This window comes from Melospiza melodia, chromosome 6 (assembly GCF_035770615.1).
Source record: "Melospiza melodia melodia isolate bMelMel2 chromosome 6, bMelMel2.pri, whole genome shotgun sequence".
NCBI lineage: Eukaryota > Metazoa > Chordata > Aves > Passeriformes > Passerellidae > Melospiza > Melospiza melodia.
Genome location: NC_086199.1, coordinates 27,716,082 through 27,732,498, shown reverse-complemented (window position 1 = coordinate 27,732,498; position 16,417 = coordinate 27,716,082). Strand labels below are relative to the sequence as shown.

The 16,417-nt window shown below is 40.9% G+C and overlaps 1 protein-coding gene across 2 annotated transcripts in view; it reads right to left on the bottom strand.

Moving 5' to 3' along the window:
- The window catches only part of PRKD1 (protein kinase D1), a 116,153-nt gene extending 102,392 nt beyond the window's left edge, over positions 1 to 13,761 (bottom strand). For both annotated transcript variants that reach the window (XM_063160447.1, XM_063160448.1), the window contains exon 1: positions 13,558 to 13,761. In XM_063160447.1, coding sequence (XP_063016517.1) covers positions 13,558 to 13,746 — 189 coding nt within the window. In that variant the 5' untranslated portion in view covers positions 13,747 to 13,761. The remainder of the gene's footprint in view (positions 1 to 13,557) is intronic.
- Positions 13,762 to 16,417: the final 2,656 nt, after the last annotated feature.

The window sequence follows — 16,417 nt, the reverse complement described above, 5'->3', positions numbered from 1 at the left end:
TAGCACAACCTGGCACACAAGTAAAGACACCGAGCAGATATACACATATTACACAAAGAACAAGTGTGTTTCACTTTTTTTCCTGAATAAAAATTCAACCAAAAAAATTTAAAAACTTCCTCCCCTCACAACAATTTACTTGAACGTATGTATTTAAAGGCTTTTTGGTTTCTATTTTGTAATTAACAAACATTATAAGTTGATCATTACCGAAAATCAGGGACAAGAGTTGCCAATACACTGTTCACTGACAGTGTAACACCTAACCAGGGAAATCTCCAATGGCCATTATCCACCTTCTGCACACAACTGCTACCCAGAGCCTTCTTGGGCTGAGTGCACCAGACCTCATTTGCACCTGGCAGCCCTGTAAATGACTTCAACACTACTCAGAAATCCTTGACATCATACATAACCCAAGTAATAAAAACTGAAAACATAAGAATGTAGGTACCAAATACACTAGGGATCAGATGGGGAAAGGGGGAAGTCTAAAAGTAAGACAGTAAAAACTCAGAATATTGCCTAGAACAGATCACTAACTTAGATCTTTATTAGAACTTTTAGATTGTTTATTAACTTGAAAGACTACTCTATCTTTAATTGGTCCAAATTGATTTCAGAATTAAACTTTTGAACACTGCAGGTACCACAGGAAAGCTCAAATGCTATCAAAACCTGCAAGAAGTTAAATTTCATCTCCACATCAGTGTGCTCCCCATGAAGCCAGTCCTGTAAGCTGAGTAAACATGCAGCGTTGGCTACAACAGCAGCACAGCCCCTCTGCAGTGCAGGGATGAAAAGCCTTTATAACAAACAACTAATTTTAGGAAAGCATATTAATATTCTACCAATATTTAAGAAATTACACATAACTAGAGAGCCCAGTAACAATCTTCTTTAGTGCTATCTGCTGAGGCAAACTAGAAGGCAAAACTAAATCCAAGGATGCCTAATGATTTGCATCCATTTAATCTGGTAATAATAAAGCTTGATTTCCAAAGTATTTGTCTCACCATAGCTTGTGAATTCTGACACACATTTTTTATGCTTAAGCCTATTGAAATGTTTGAATCCCATATGAATTCTCTCCTAACTAAAAACCTGAAGTCCAAGGCAGCCTCCTTCAGTAACATCACTTGGCCCCTTGTTCTACCCAAATGTCAGCCTCTTTGAAAAAAACAGAACTAAGTTTTCTTTGCTATTACTAGTTTTTCATCAAATGTAACTAAATTTGATAAATATGAAAAAAAACCCAAAAAACCAAAAAACCTGGGCACGAGAGGGCAGGGATGAAAGACTAAAAAGCAACTTAATTCTCAGAAAAAAAACAAGATCTAGTTCTTTTGATAGTAACCACTCAATTCACCTGTTATTTGTTCCCCTTCCCCCACTGACATCCAGAGAAAGAACAAAAATACAGATTATTCTAATTTAAAGCTTCATGCATTTTCAAATTGTCACAGAGCTGGTTGATTATCATTTTATAAGAATCTAAATGCAAACTCTGGAATCAAAAACAGCATCATTCTTGGATTAAAAGAAAATAATTATAAATGTAGTTATCATAAGGTGCAGATTCAAATTTTTTTAAACTTTTATCCTATACTTTATCCATACTCATTTAAGCATGTTCTCAACATGGCAAGCGACATTCAACATTTTTTTCTTTGAAACACATAAGGAAAAGAAAGGGATAACAATCAAGCCACACTAGTGAAAGATTTTTATGCTTTCCTATTCAAAAGATGGAAATTAAGCTTTGATTTGCTCTTTGGAAAGCCCCTCTTGTTATGTAACGATTTTTTGGTGTTTTCAGAAACTCTCTCTTCTACTGCTAAATAGAGGGGGGAAACAGTGACATCATTACTCAAAAATTCAGTTAACAGAATAAAAATATGTTTTCTAAATTAAGCAGTGTAGCTTCACTCACCAGCAATTGATGGAGACATACTCTGTATCAACTGATGGAGATACACTCTGTACAGCACTGAGACTAACAAACAAGTTATTTTTCCCTTCAGATCTTTTCCTGAGGCAAGTTTTTACATAGGGATTATTGACCTCTCAAACAAGGAAGCAGACATTTGCTGACCTTTTAAATTGATGTGATGAAGTTTTTTGTTCTTAGGCCAACATTGAACAAACAGGTGTGATATTCAGTAGCTTTTTAAAAAGTTTAGAAATTCTTGTTTCACGTATCAGTCTTCACAAGGACTATACTCTCCTCACTATATTATACCCAAGAAAATAACACTGGCTCAGCTGTTAGTAAAACTGACACAAATTTATTTTTCTCTTTTTAAACAACATGAATTATTTACTTCTGGGTAGACTAAGGTATTTAACAAAATTATGTGACTGCAGTATGAAACAGTGCTCTGAATGCTACCAAGTGTTGTTAACATTCTTCACTTTAAACAAACAATTGCACATATGTGCTAACTGGGAATGCACAGCACATAAAAATATGTCGAAAAATCAGCAGCCAAGTTTTAGGTTGAACTGCATGCCCTTAGTTTACCCAACTGTCTACCAGCCCAGGACATTAATTTTATATGCCTAGATTACATGTCACCAGTCAATAAAAGCCTGTTAAGAAGCACAGGAAAAATAAGCACAGGTGAAAGAGGAGTTAAAACAAGAAGCAATACAACAAACACCAATTTTAGCTGGGCTGTTACCTTGGTCTTCCCACCAAGCCCTAATAAATAACGTGCCCTGCATCTTCTGCCCTGCAAAACACCTCTAACACGCACGTGTCCTCCCTGCAAATAAACAGATAAATCAAACATGTACTCCTCAGCTCATTTCTCAAGCACTGTATCATCTTCCCTCCTTGAGAAGTTGTACATTGTTCCATTTGAAACAAATTTACAACAGATGGGTGTGTTACTTCATTGTATCACTCCTTCCTTTCATCTCTGCACAGACCAACTCACCACCATTCCATAACAATAGACAACTCAGCAGACCATTCCTCTAACTACTCTTTATGTCTAATCTGTAAGATTTGAGGTCTTTACTTCATAGGGAAAGGATTGGTGTAGTTTTTATTAATAATTTTCCTTAAGGAATTACTGTGCTTTTGCCCACCACCCAAGATGGATTTCTCATAGGAGTTTTTTTCAAAGATACTGCCAATAAACTGCTGACTTTAAATGCTGAGATATCATTCAATGGAGTTTAAGATGTGGTGTAATCACTACCTGTCCACTACACCTTGACTGCAAAACACTGAAAGGAGAGAGGGACTTGTTCCCTGTACACAAAATATAGCAATTTATAATAAGGTTCCATTATATTACATGCCACCTAATATCTATTAGGCATTAATGTAACAAATGGACAAATATAAATAAAGATTCACCACATACTCTGAGAATCACAGAAACATCAGAACCTCTGAAAGTTATCTAGTCTGACTTCTCTCTTATAGCTGAACTATCATCGACACAAAGTTTTGTTTACCCAAGTGCAAAAATGAAGGATGAAATCTCCACCATCTCACTGGGTGTTGCAATATTGCACGGCTCTGCTATCAAAGAAATTTTAACCTAGTGTCCAATCTGAATCTCTTTCAAACCATAACTCTCAGTTCTTGGTTTCAGCCCCTGTCACCAGGTGGAAGAGTTTAGCTCTATCAGCTTTGTAAACTCCTCTTCAGGGGTCACATCAAGAACCAATTTAGCACCAGAATATAGCTCAGAGCCTCCCCAGTTTTGTGAGAGTTGCTAAATAAAAGTAATCCAATGAAAGAAAGAAAGAGGTTTACATTGGATGTTCATTTATACTAGTTTAAGAACTGAAAGTCAGGACACTAGCATTTCTTTGTAAGGTTTGAAAAACATGTCAATCCCTGGGTCAAGTCCACATGGCATGATACATGATCATAAACATAGATTAAAGATATACCAGAGAGACATTTCTAGATGTAGAGGACAAGTATTTTTATTTTCTGAACTATTTGATTTGACTATATTTTCTGCCTGACAATCTGTTACAGTTACCTGAACTCTTGCTGCTATGACAATTTGCCTTGTGACAAAATGGTCTGTAGGTATACTGTTACATGAGAAGGATAACATACAGACAGCAATGTTTATTTTTCCTCCAGAAATCAGGAAATCACATAGTCTGAAATCAAGAGACCTTTTTCCCTAACTTAATTCTCTCCATCCATATAAGTGCACATAGACTTTGACCAGATTGTTTCAATTTTCACTCAACTTTTTTTTCAAGCGTAGGACAGCCAACTCTTTAGGAAAAAATGCAGTGAAAATCATGTGGGTTTGGAATTGAACAGACTCCTACTCATATTCTACATATTTTGCTGCATTCCTTCTATTTAGAGGTAAGTATAATAAATATAACAGAACAAAGGCATGAGTTCAACCTTTCAGCTGTCTACAGTATGTGTGTTTTTACTATTCTGGTATTTTCACATTTTCCTAGATGTACTTGATTTTGGGTGGCAACACAATCCTCAGAGAGATAAGAACAGCACTTACAATATTAGACAGCATGATCAGCACACCTGGAGTCCTGTCACATAGACAGCAAACCTGTAATCCAGCCCTTAAAAGCTGATCCAAAAGGGGGTTGAACCTCAGAGCAAAATGGGAAAATTATTACAGCTTAACAGAAAGCATCAGCTCATACTGTCATCTCCTTATCAGTGAGGTTTCCTCATGGCACAGACCCTCACTCCATGGATTAATAACACATGGATAATTTAAGAAGTTTAACTCTTTGTGGCCCAAGGTTCTAAGGGGCTTTAAGAAATGTTTCAGCCTGAATCAGACCCTAGGCTAGGACCCATAAATCACAAAAGGACATACAGCACTGCTGACAGGGAGAGCAGGGTATGCTTGACCACTATGGCCCACATACATTTGTATTTCTATTGTTATGTAAAGGGAGGTCTCAGAGGGAAAGATCAGACAATAGGTAATTTGATGTTTTTAAGGACAAGCATCTTTCAGGAAAATGGCCTCACAGCCAGAATGTTTCGCCCAGACCCAGCTGTGTCTCCTCTGTGCTTTTGCATCTGACAAGCTGTTGACAAAAACTCCTTCTAACACTTGGGAAAAATTATTTCTCAAAGCTGACTTTTTTAAAAATAATTTGAAGAAAGAAGAAATAGAACGTTCTTTCAGACTACACAGGACATGTTGAGATTCAGCTCTTTTAAAATGTGCAAGGTAGAGGCTTAGAGCTGGCAACCATGGTCATGGTTTGCAGCTTCTCTTAGTGGCTCTTTAGTATAGATCTTTATTTAGATCTTAGTATACACCTTGGGCCTAAAGTCACATTGGGAAGACCTTTTTATGCCAACCAGTAATCAAAGTCTTTAAATGCCTATTTTTCTCTCTTAGAAAACAGCCAAGAACTAGATGTACATTCATGCTTCTTAATTTAAAAAAATTTGATAATTTTTTATCAAAATAATTACCTATGCTTTATCTTGAATGTCATAATACTGTTTCTGATGTGGTTCTGACTCCAGAAGAGGCATACACAACAGGCTGCATAAGAGATACAATCACTACATGAACACAAACATTGTATAGTTGGAGAAGTGAAAGCCTACCTCTTGACAAAATTTTCCTCAGCTGAAGAAGAAAACACATACAAGGAACAAGAAAAAGGAAGCCACAAATAGGTGGAGGAAGAGAAAGCAGACGACAGATATACTCTTTAATTTATGCCTAATTTTATGTCTATGCACAAATCACTGCAATATATCCACAGTACTATCTCAACATAGTGTGAGGCACTACACTACCCTGCCAACCTTATATGTTGTTTCAGCAGATAAAATAGAAGAGCATTTAGAAAGCAAAAATCTGCTTCATGAAGTAGCTTACTTTCATGAAGCGCATACAACAATATTGTATACTTTCAATGATCAAAAGCTGATATTCAAAATTTATTTTAATCATAAACACAGTTTTTGAGTGACAACAAGTCTGCCATCATTTTAGACCATTTCCTGGATAGAAATGTTTAAAAAGAAAAAAAAGTATCAAAAAGCAAGAGCTCATTTACCAGTACTAAAAGTGCATGAAGAAGGAAAAAGTTGAAAGCCTGTGAAAGAAATCTGTTTTGGTCTGCAAAATCCTGGATGTTCATGCCAAAACCACAAGCAAGGAAAATGTAAACAAAAGGGATGCCAGAGCAGAGCAGGTTATTTTGGAGCAAGTGAGACAAGTTTACAAAATTGAGGCAGCCTTTCTAGCAGAATCTCTACCATCAACCCTGCAAAAGTGACACTCAAGACTGATATGGAGAAATGAAACAACTATTTTCTCACCTTGGTGCCTGGCAAAATCATGGAGCAGCTCCTCTTGGACACTATGCTAAAGCACATGGAAAATAACAAGGTGATTGGTGACAGCTAGCTTCACCAATGGCTTCACTCAAGGCAAATCACACCTCAGAAATTTGGTGGCCTTCTACAATGGGGTTACAGCAGCAGTGGATGAGGGAAGAGCACAGGACATTATATACGTGGACTTGTGCAAAGCAGTTGACACTGTGCTGCAGGACATCCTCTTCTGTAAGGTGAAGAGATGTGGATTTAATGGATGGACCTTTCAGTAGATAAAATTTGGCTCTATGGTAGGACTCAAGAGTTGTGGTGACCAGCTCAATATCCAACAGAAAGCAGTGAGGAGCGGATTCTCCTCAGTACTGAAATGGGAATTTTTAACATCTTTACTGATGTTAGGACTGATAGCACCCTCAGCAAGCTTGCTGCTGACACCGAGCTGTGTGGTGCAATTGATGAGCTGGAGGGAAGGGAAGCCACCCAGAGGGTCCCTGACAGGCTTTAAACGGGGGCTTGTGCAAACCTCAGGAAGTTCAAAGAGACAAACGCAAGGTCCTGCACCTGGATCAAGGCAATCCCCGCATAAATACAGCCTGGGTGGAGAAGGGATCTCTCCCTGGGGAGACACTTCAGGATGTTTGTGGATCAAAAAGCTCAACATGAGCTGTCAATGTACACTTGCAGCCCAGAGGCCAACTCTGAGCAACCTCACCCATTGTGTGATTCTGTGATCATTAAGGTCACAGAATCAGAATTAGTGGCCTTCCAACCACTAATAATTCCATGATTTTAGCAGAACACACCATAAGGAAGAGTTTACAAATGACAATTTGACAGTATGCAAAAGGCATGTAATAGCTCCAGAAGAAAGGGAAGTCTTCCTCCAAGCAGCAAGAAACATATACAAGTCAACTGCTACCACTGACTAAAGACATACGAAAAGATACACCACATATACAGCGTGTATCTACAGGGAAGTCCTACCGGGAAGATTAATCAAATATTTTAGAGGACAGTTCACCTGCACTTCAGATAAACACTTGAAAGAGATATTTTAATTATATACTTGATTGCAACTATGTAACCACAACCAGATTACATAACATCAACATAAACATGTCTGATGTCAACCAGTCAAGAAGCCAGAGAGGACCTACACAACTGTAATTTAAAAAAATCCACAAACAATGCATGTGCTTATCACAGGTTGCTTGAGATATACACTGAGTACATTGAGACTGAGAATTGTCTCTACTCTAATTTTTAATTTTACATTTTTGTATCTTAAAAATAATTGCTAGCATAATCACTAAAAAAAGCAAACACATATTTGGCAGAAGTTTTTAACTGAAACAGTTTCATATACAAAATACAGTAAAATTAAAACACCAAAAGTAACAACATGCAGACTTCACTCAGTGTGTTTGCTTCCTTGCAAGTAAACACAGTATGAACATATGGTAACCATACAGGCAGATTTCTCCAAACACAGAGGAGGGAAAAGAAAATCTAGGTAGAAGAACAAGTTAATTTCAGATGTCTGTGAAAGATTTCCAGAAATGACAGGAAAACACCTATAGTCAAAGTCCAAGCAAATCCTTACAGGACTTGACACATGCCAGGGTGTTTCCCATGAGCCACAGCAGAGATCTCATAAACCCACCACACTTTCAGGACACACTGGGCTTTTTGTGCATTCTCAGGTCATCATGTGGTTTACACTTAGTAAGTCTTCTATGGAACAGTCAGACCTTGGGTATTTCAAATTCATTAAGCACATGCCATACTATTTCCACATGGCACCTCTGACTGGGAAATGTTGCAACTTCATTGAATAAATTCCATCCTTTCTCCAGCAACAGAGCTGAATCTCATCAGCAGTGAGAGAAGTATCTCAAATGCCTATTCATCTTCTACTTCCTTTAAATCATTACGGAAATTATGTATTTCCTGGGGAAAGCATGAGTGCTTTCCCCAGCAGCATCAGTAACCCAAGACCAACACATTCCTTCTGTAATTCCTTTAAAAATTAAGATGTAAAGTGCTTTGGTTACAAGGCTGTCCTCTATCCAAAGCTACATCTTATTTTTTATTCTATGACAATGCATTCAATAGTCTTTAATCATTAGCTAGGAAGTTCTCAAATGCTCTACACAGTTGAGAGCTATTAAACCCATTTTCCTTATCTGGATGCATGATGGATTACATAACAGAGTTAACATTTCTTAAAAACTCCAGTTCCTTTAAAGTAACTCAGACTGACTCCCTTTCACTGAAGTTATATTTTACTAGTATCTTCTCAGATATGGTTCAAAACTAACTATAACTAAGCTACAAACTAATGTTACATACAGCGACTTACAGTTTTCAGGGTGGAGAAAAATAAATGTAAAGTCAATAAAGGATTAAACTCCAAACACCAAAAGTCTCCCTTGAGTTTGGAAGATGTTTATGTGCACAGTAACAAGGCACCTTGCATTTTTAAATTCAATTTAACTACTTGATACTTCCACAACACAGGCAGAGGAAAACATTAGGAGCTGAGAAAACCTCACTTCATGGGGAAAAAAAATTAACACTTTGTTACCAGTGTACACCAGTAAAGACACCATGAGAATTTATCTGTCACAAATAAACACCACACCTGGAATAACTTTTCTAGAACATAGACAACATTGTTGTGAATACATGAAATGTTGACATTGGCATGTTTGGATGAAGATATATGACTCTAGGTCAGCATGGCAAAAACCTGTCAGTTTCTCTGTTTATCCTGAAGCTAAAAATCTCTATAGTATCTCATGTACACTGAGTCCCCATCCGACTCTAAGGGAATTGATCTCATTACCACCTGGCTTTTGTTTATTTTAGGAGAATGTGTAGGTTTGGGGGGAAAACAAACAAAAAAGCCCACCCAAACAAAAACACTCACAAACAAACAAATCTCCCATCATTCACATAAACAAACCCCACAAGTTTTCCATGACTGCTTAAAAACGTTGCAGAAAAAGATAAATATTTTTTTCACATCAACCTTTGGAAGAGATTTTATTCTTTCTCTGCTCAGGCCACAAGAGACTCCAGCCTGAGAAAACAAAACTGAGTTAATTTTTGTTTTCCTTTTTTATTTATTTATAAATAAGTTAGATTTTCCTTATAATGACAACTAGAAGCAAAAGTGAATGCATACCTACTCCTGAATGTGTTTGGTTCAATTCTCAGGAACACTCTTAAAATGGTTTTTGATTTGATTTGTAGCAATTTGCCTAATTTAACACCAGATAGTCTTACATAAAGATGAATCTGGGCACAGTATTCCAGTTGCAGTATGCTACTTGAACAAACTACTTTTCTTTTTGTCCTTTCCCTTTCCCAAAATAGCCTCTCTCCTTATTACTTTTTTTTCCCCACTGTAAAATTGCAGAATTATTCAAACCACTGAAAACCATCCACAACACCACTTTAATAAATCAGTCTGAACTATACAGCCTATGCAGCTCAAATTTTATTTCCCCTCTTTCTGATCACGCTTTTTTCTTGTATTTATGATTTTTGTATTCCTGATAACTTCTAAGTCTTCAAGCACTGAAGGCCTAAGCCAACATATGATCTTATTCACTATTTATGATCGTATTTACTTGAGAAGTCAAAGTTTCCAAAACTTGGCAATGCCACTACAGTACCCCAACTCATCATATGTGAGCTATAACGATGACAAAGAATTTCAAGAAACACAAACACAAATAATATCTCCTTCAAATTAAGCCTGCATGAATTTGTATTAAAAAGTTGCATAAAGATTACTTTCTTTGTCTTTTTAGAATAAAAAGTCTTTGGTAACATGGTAATTCCATACAGTTAAAGCGCACTTCGCATTACACTTTTGTCCTGGAGAAGTGGTTTTACTGTGGGCAGCTAACACAAAAAGGGCAATAATTCACACTAATTGTCTTCAGAAAACAAAGATTGTATTTACAATATCCTCCCACTGTTCTTGTGGGACGCCAGCCTAGAAGTCAAACACTGGCATATATTTTAAAGTTGATCCTCATTTCTTGTCAACTACATCATCACTTAAATGCTAAAAATCCATTTTAACTGAAGAAAAAATAACCCCACATTGACAAGTCTCAAGGTTTTCATGTCACCAGTTCTAAGCAAGACAAGCAAACCACACAAACCCAAAGGAATCAAATTTTGTTGTCTTCAGAATACTTCTTAACAGATTGAAATGTGTTTGAATTTATGCCAGAAATCAGTATGTACCAATTCATCTTCAAATCTGTAGAGGAAGTTTCTTTACAGTTATCTCAGCACAAAACTTCTGAAGGAATGTCTCTCACAGAAAATAGAGGAAAAGCCACACTTCGGTCATTCCGTTTTACACGTCATGTACATTAGATCATCAATGTAATTATACTCTCTACCAAAATTAAAAACAAGAGAGCATTTATGCATGTGAACTCACATGTATATTATTTATAGACAAAAACACCATATAAAGATATAGGAATGGAGTGTCTATATGTATATACACCCATAAATGTATCTATACACACATACACAGAGTATTAACATCCTGCTCAGGCCTACATATGCTCCATTCTGCACACTTTGAGAGGTTTATTTCAATTTAACAAAAATTTTGAACTGGAGTAAATTAAATGGGTGCATAAACCTAAGCAGAGTAAGGGTCATAATCACCTGAAATCAGGTATGCCCACATCACCATGGAAGAGGCTCCCTATAAGCAGATCATCTGACTCCGATACTGAAGAAAAGTCAGCACAATCCTAAAATAAAGCTGTGTGCAAGAGGACTGCTTGAATATTTAACAGCACACTACAGACACAGTGTTGATTTTAGCAGTGTAAGATAACAACCATCAAGAAAAACAAAACCACAATTTCTCATCCTTATATATTGTTTCAACTGTCCAGACCAAATAGGAAGTTTCGAAGGAAATTGTTGCCTAGCTAACCACTACTCTACAGACCCAGAGAGACTTCCAAAATAGCATGAGATTTCAATATAAAATTCTTCACAGTGTAGTCTCCTGCTTGATTGTGATAAGTAAATACATCTTTGTTATAAAATCAAGAGTAGACACCATTGCAAATCATTTCAGGAAAAGATAAAATCATGAACCTACAACACACAAATAGTTATCTTGTAACAGTTTTAGATATCACATAACTTTTTTAAAGTCTCTGCCAGTATGGCAATTAACTTTGAATACGCAAACAATCCCATCAGGGTAGTGAAACAATAAAATCATGTATATTGTGTATATACACTTGCAGTCTTAAGCTGAAAATGGAGGCTCTAAGGACTAAATAACATATGAATTGCTCTGCAGGGTGGAGGAGGTATTATAATTTAACAAGAAAAGAAAATAAAAACAAACAAACCAAAACCTTTCTTCCAGTTTTCCCTTTCTTTGAGCCACTTCCCTCTCGACTGCCTTGGGAAAGCAGATATTTCAGCTATGAGAAACTGACTAGAAGAAAGTTCCTCATTCAAATGTGCCCTGCAGAGAAGCAGCTACATGATGCTCTCTTTTATACAATTATGAAACTGCAACAAACTAGTGTTCAAAATTTTTATGTCAGTACTCACTCAAGTAAGTTTGACTGTTTGAGCACAGGCCAGCACATTTAATTTTCTTTACACAATGGCATATTGTTAGGAAATGAGGTTTAAAATCAAGCTTACAGTAAGCCCATTAATTAATTAACTATTCAAGAACAGTAAATAGAAACAATGAAACAACAATCTTAGCTTTTCCACTATTGCTAGCACAATAACTTCTCAATGGTGAAATATGGAATGGCACAATAACTTCTGAATGGTGAAATATGGAATGCATTTAAGCTGTTTCAGATGTATATGTGACCAAGGGGCAAGTGTTAGCTTTAAAAACAAATACAGTAACGTGAAAGGGTACACCTTCCTCCAAAATTTAATTTTAAAAAGCAGGTCGCCATTTCTTAAACTATAAAGAATTTAGAAAATGGATGCATATTTTATACTTTTTTGAAAATGCTTCGTTAGTTGCTCTTCAACAAAAAAGGAGTTCCACTATTCGGTGAAGTTCAGGTTGATGATCTACAGAGAGATGTAAGGCAACGCTATCAACTTAAAGAATAACTAAAAAGTCAATCCCCGTCTGAAATTTTTTTACCTTGATAAAAACAAAGAGAGAAGAGGAAGAATTTCTTTCCCTTTTAATAATTCTGAATATTTAGGCCGGCTTTTTTATCCTTTGCAATCACTATGATACTTTTATCTATGGGCCTTTCACACAACAAACACGTATAAAGTAAAACTTCATTACACAACAGGATCGTTAGAACAGAGGAATCAGAGAAGACAAAGGCAGCGGCGGCTGGGGCAGAAGCCGGGCGGACTTCAGCGCACAGCGCGAGTTTCCCGGAGCGCAGGTGAACGCGCCTGACGGCGGTGCCGCTCCGGAGGGCTGCGGTGAGCGCTCCCCGCGGGCAGCGGGGCTCCCCCCGCCGGCCCGGGGACCCAGAGCCGCCCGCCGCGGCTGACCCGGGCCCCCCGCGCCAAGGCCACCTGCGGGGCTGCCCCGGCGCCGCCCGCCCCGCGCAGCGCCCGCCCCAGCCGGGCAGCACCGCGGGGCCCCCGGCACAAGGAAAGGCTGCGCGCCGCTTTGAATCCTGGGCTCTCGGGGTTGGCTTTTCCTTGTTACTGTTTGCCTTTTGTTGGTTTGTTTTTTTTTTTGTTTTGTTTTTTTTTTTTTTTTTTTATTGGAAACTTTCCTTTCCCAGGAGAGGCCGGGACAGCGTGAACTGCCCCGGGGCGCCGCGCTGCCATCACAGCTGACAGCTTTCTGCCCCCCGCGCCCCCCCTTCCGCAGCATTAAAAAGCAGCGGATAGATCCGGCCGGAGTTTGTTTTTAATAACGGCTTCTAGTTCGCACAGGCACCTCCATCCCCTGGCAGCACAATAAAAGTCAAGCTCGCATGTGAGCATCCCGCACAGCACCTCCTCCGCACCGGGGTCGCGGGGGGCACGGCAGAGACAAGTGGGGCGCCGGGAGCAAGGAAGCGGGGCCGGCGGCGGGGAGCTTGGGATGGGTTTCGTTTATCCCCGGAGTAGAGCCGCCGGGAAAGGAAAGTTCACAGCCAACAACAGCGCCCGCGGGCAGCGGGTCCGAGCTGGCGGGGAGGGGGCTCGCTTTGGGGCCTTCTTCTTACCTTCTGGTCTACGATGGAGCAAGCCATTTCCCGGACGTGGGCGAGGCTGAAGTCCCCCGAGGAGTCCTGCAGCAGCAGCACGGGCTCCCGGCTCAGCCCGATCTGGAGGTGGAAGGCGACGCCGCCGCCGGCAGCAGCGCCCGGCGGCGGCAGCGGGCTGGGCGGCCGGATCAGCGGAGGGGCACTCATCGGAAACTTCCCGCCGGAGCCGCCGCCGGAGCCGAGGAGTCACGGACGGAGGGGCAGAGTCGGGCACCGCCGCGAAAAGTTTGCGGCCGCCCCGGAGGCGCCGGGCGAGTTTCCCCGCGAAGTTTCAGGAAAGTCCCGCCGAGCTCCTCCCGGGTGAAAATGGCGGGGGGGGAGGGGGGGGAGGACCGGGGAGGATGCAGACAGGAAAAGGCGGCGAGAAAGACGAAAGACGCGCGGGGGGAGCCCAGCCCAGCCCAGCGCCGCCGAGGTGGTGCCGCCGCTCGGGCCGCTGGCGCCGTGCGCGGCGCGGGGGCGGGACGGGCCGCGCCCTCCGCCGGGACGGGCCCGCGCCCCGCTGGGCCGAGCCGAGCCGTGCCGGGCCGGGCCGCGCCGCTCCGCCGCCAAACGGCGGCCGTGCACTGCCGGGCGGCCGGGCAGCAGCGAGCGCGGCGGCGGCGGCGGCTGGTTCCCCGCGGCGGAGCTCGGCTGAGCCGGCTCTGTGTTCCCACCTGGCCAGGCTGCGGTGCTGGCGGGGCTGAGAGCCTCCTCCTGCCCCGCGATCCCCGTTGGGCAGTACCTCAAGGGGCTGGTGGAGGCAGAGCCCGGGGAGAGTCGGAGATTCCCTCGCTGGCAGGCAGCACGGTGCCCTTTCCCGGGCAGGGCAGGGCGGCAGCTGCCCCCGAGGACGGAAAGCAGTGCCAGGGAAGCGGCAGCTCCCGTCTGAGTCCGGCTCTCCTGCCCGGCCTCGGCCGGCACCTCCGGTCAGCATCGTGCCGCCGCTTCCAGCTGTCCCCGCGCCTTTTGGGAAGAAGCAAGGCACAGGTTGCACCCATCCCTTTTCTAAACCAGCTTCCAGTTTCAAACACAGTGTGTGTTAAGGAGGAGCACCCTACCGCCCAAAACCAGGATGAGTTACTCTTCCCAGCTTTTGGGATCGATGCAAGCCCCACCCGTTTGCACAAGCAGCCTTCATAGCAGGACGATATTTAGTCTTAAAAACCTCCACTTGAAGATGTGCAAAGGCAGTGGAAATGTGAGCTGTAAATGTTTGAAACACCAACGGAAAGACTCTTAAGCTACGTATATGTGGTACCTGTAGGTTTGTTTGAACTACTACAGGTAGTGTGAAAATAATACATGTATGTTTGAAAATTCAGCAGTTGATCTGATTTACAACTTGTTTCATTGCAAAGTGCTTTTTTTTGGCCAAAATTTACATCTGTAGCGTTGTTTTATTTTGATCCTGTTAGTAGGACCTATTTTACTGTTGTCAGCTTATTTCCAGCCTGGGAAGTTCTGCAAACTTCCCATGACCTCATGGCCCAGCCAGCTTTTCTATACAGGAGTCAATGTGGGAGAAACATACTAGGAGATCCTGCAGCCCTGCTTCATCGGTGAATCTGAGGTTCAGAGTGGACCCCCTTACTTCCTAAACTCCCAATGACAGCTTAGAGGTGGCTAGTTCAAATATTTGACTCAGACATAGTAAACAACTCATATCTTAAAGGATATCAAAATAATACCTAAAGCACTCAGTGGGAGGGTTTCCCTTTCCCTTATGTGTCTTCTAGGCAGGCTTAATTAGAAATTTATTTTCTTTTGTGTATTTCATCCATATTGTAAGTAATATAGTGAACCTTGCCATCAGACTTAAAGTTGTGCTTTTACAAATTCATATCAAACCTACTTTTGCTGATGTGTTTGATGGCAATTCTTTGATCAACCTAAACCACTCATTCATGACGCAGCTCTTTTGCAATTCCTCAGATAACCAGAGCAGAAGTAGCAATATCAATATTGAGAATTACATGTCCTTGGTTTTCTCATGTATGTGAAATCAAGCGATAGAGCTCATATGTCATGACTTACCTGCAGCTCCACATCATCTGTACGGATACAACTTTTTTTTTTTTTTTCAAAAAGAAAGGTTACAGTATTTTTTAAAAGCTGTAGGTTGCTGAGTTGTTTGTTTAGTGGGTCAGCTGTGTTGAATACACTTTTGTAATGAGAATAGATGAGGGCAGGATTTCTCCAGCGCTGTGTCAGCCAGTCATATACAAATGCCATTTATAAAAGGATTCAGTGGAACCGCATGATGTGATCCTGAGTACAACCTGGCCTGTTGTACTTACTGAAATGTCATCTATTTCATGATCCTTCCAGATTGGGGAATTGTGCTGATGCCAGGGAAGGGAAAAAGCATTCACAGCAGTATCTGACCTCATAGAGAGTGCATGCCTGGTTGCTAATCTGTACATGAACAGGTGAAAAAACATTGGAAGCTTAGGTTTTACTGCACCTGTACAAATCAATTCAGCAGTACGTGAGCCGCTCAAGCTTGCAGGGGAAAAATGAATTTGCCAGACACAGCTACACAGTTCATGCAACTGGCTACGTAAAGGAACAGGGCAGTCAGCAGAGGATGTCACTGTAACATCACATTATGAAAGCATCTCCAAGCTGCCCTCAAGGTACAGTGGCTGTAATATTACTTCTAATTGCTCTACCTTGCCAGACTATGACAGGTGAATAGTGGTCCCTGTATGTTTTCATGCACTGTATAGTTGACTCTCCACTTTGATGTGTTCCTGAACCTGTGATCTTCTCTTCTTTCAGCTTTCTGCATTGCATTGATGGTATGCTGTTCTATTCATCAGGAGTGAGTAACATC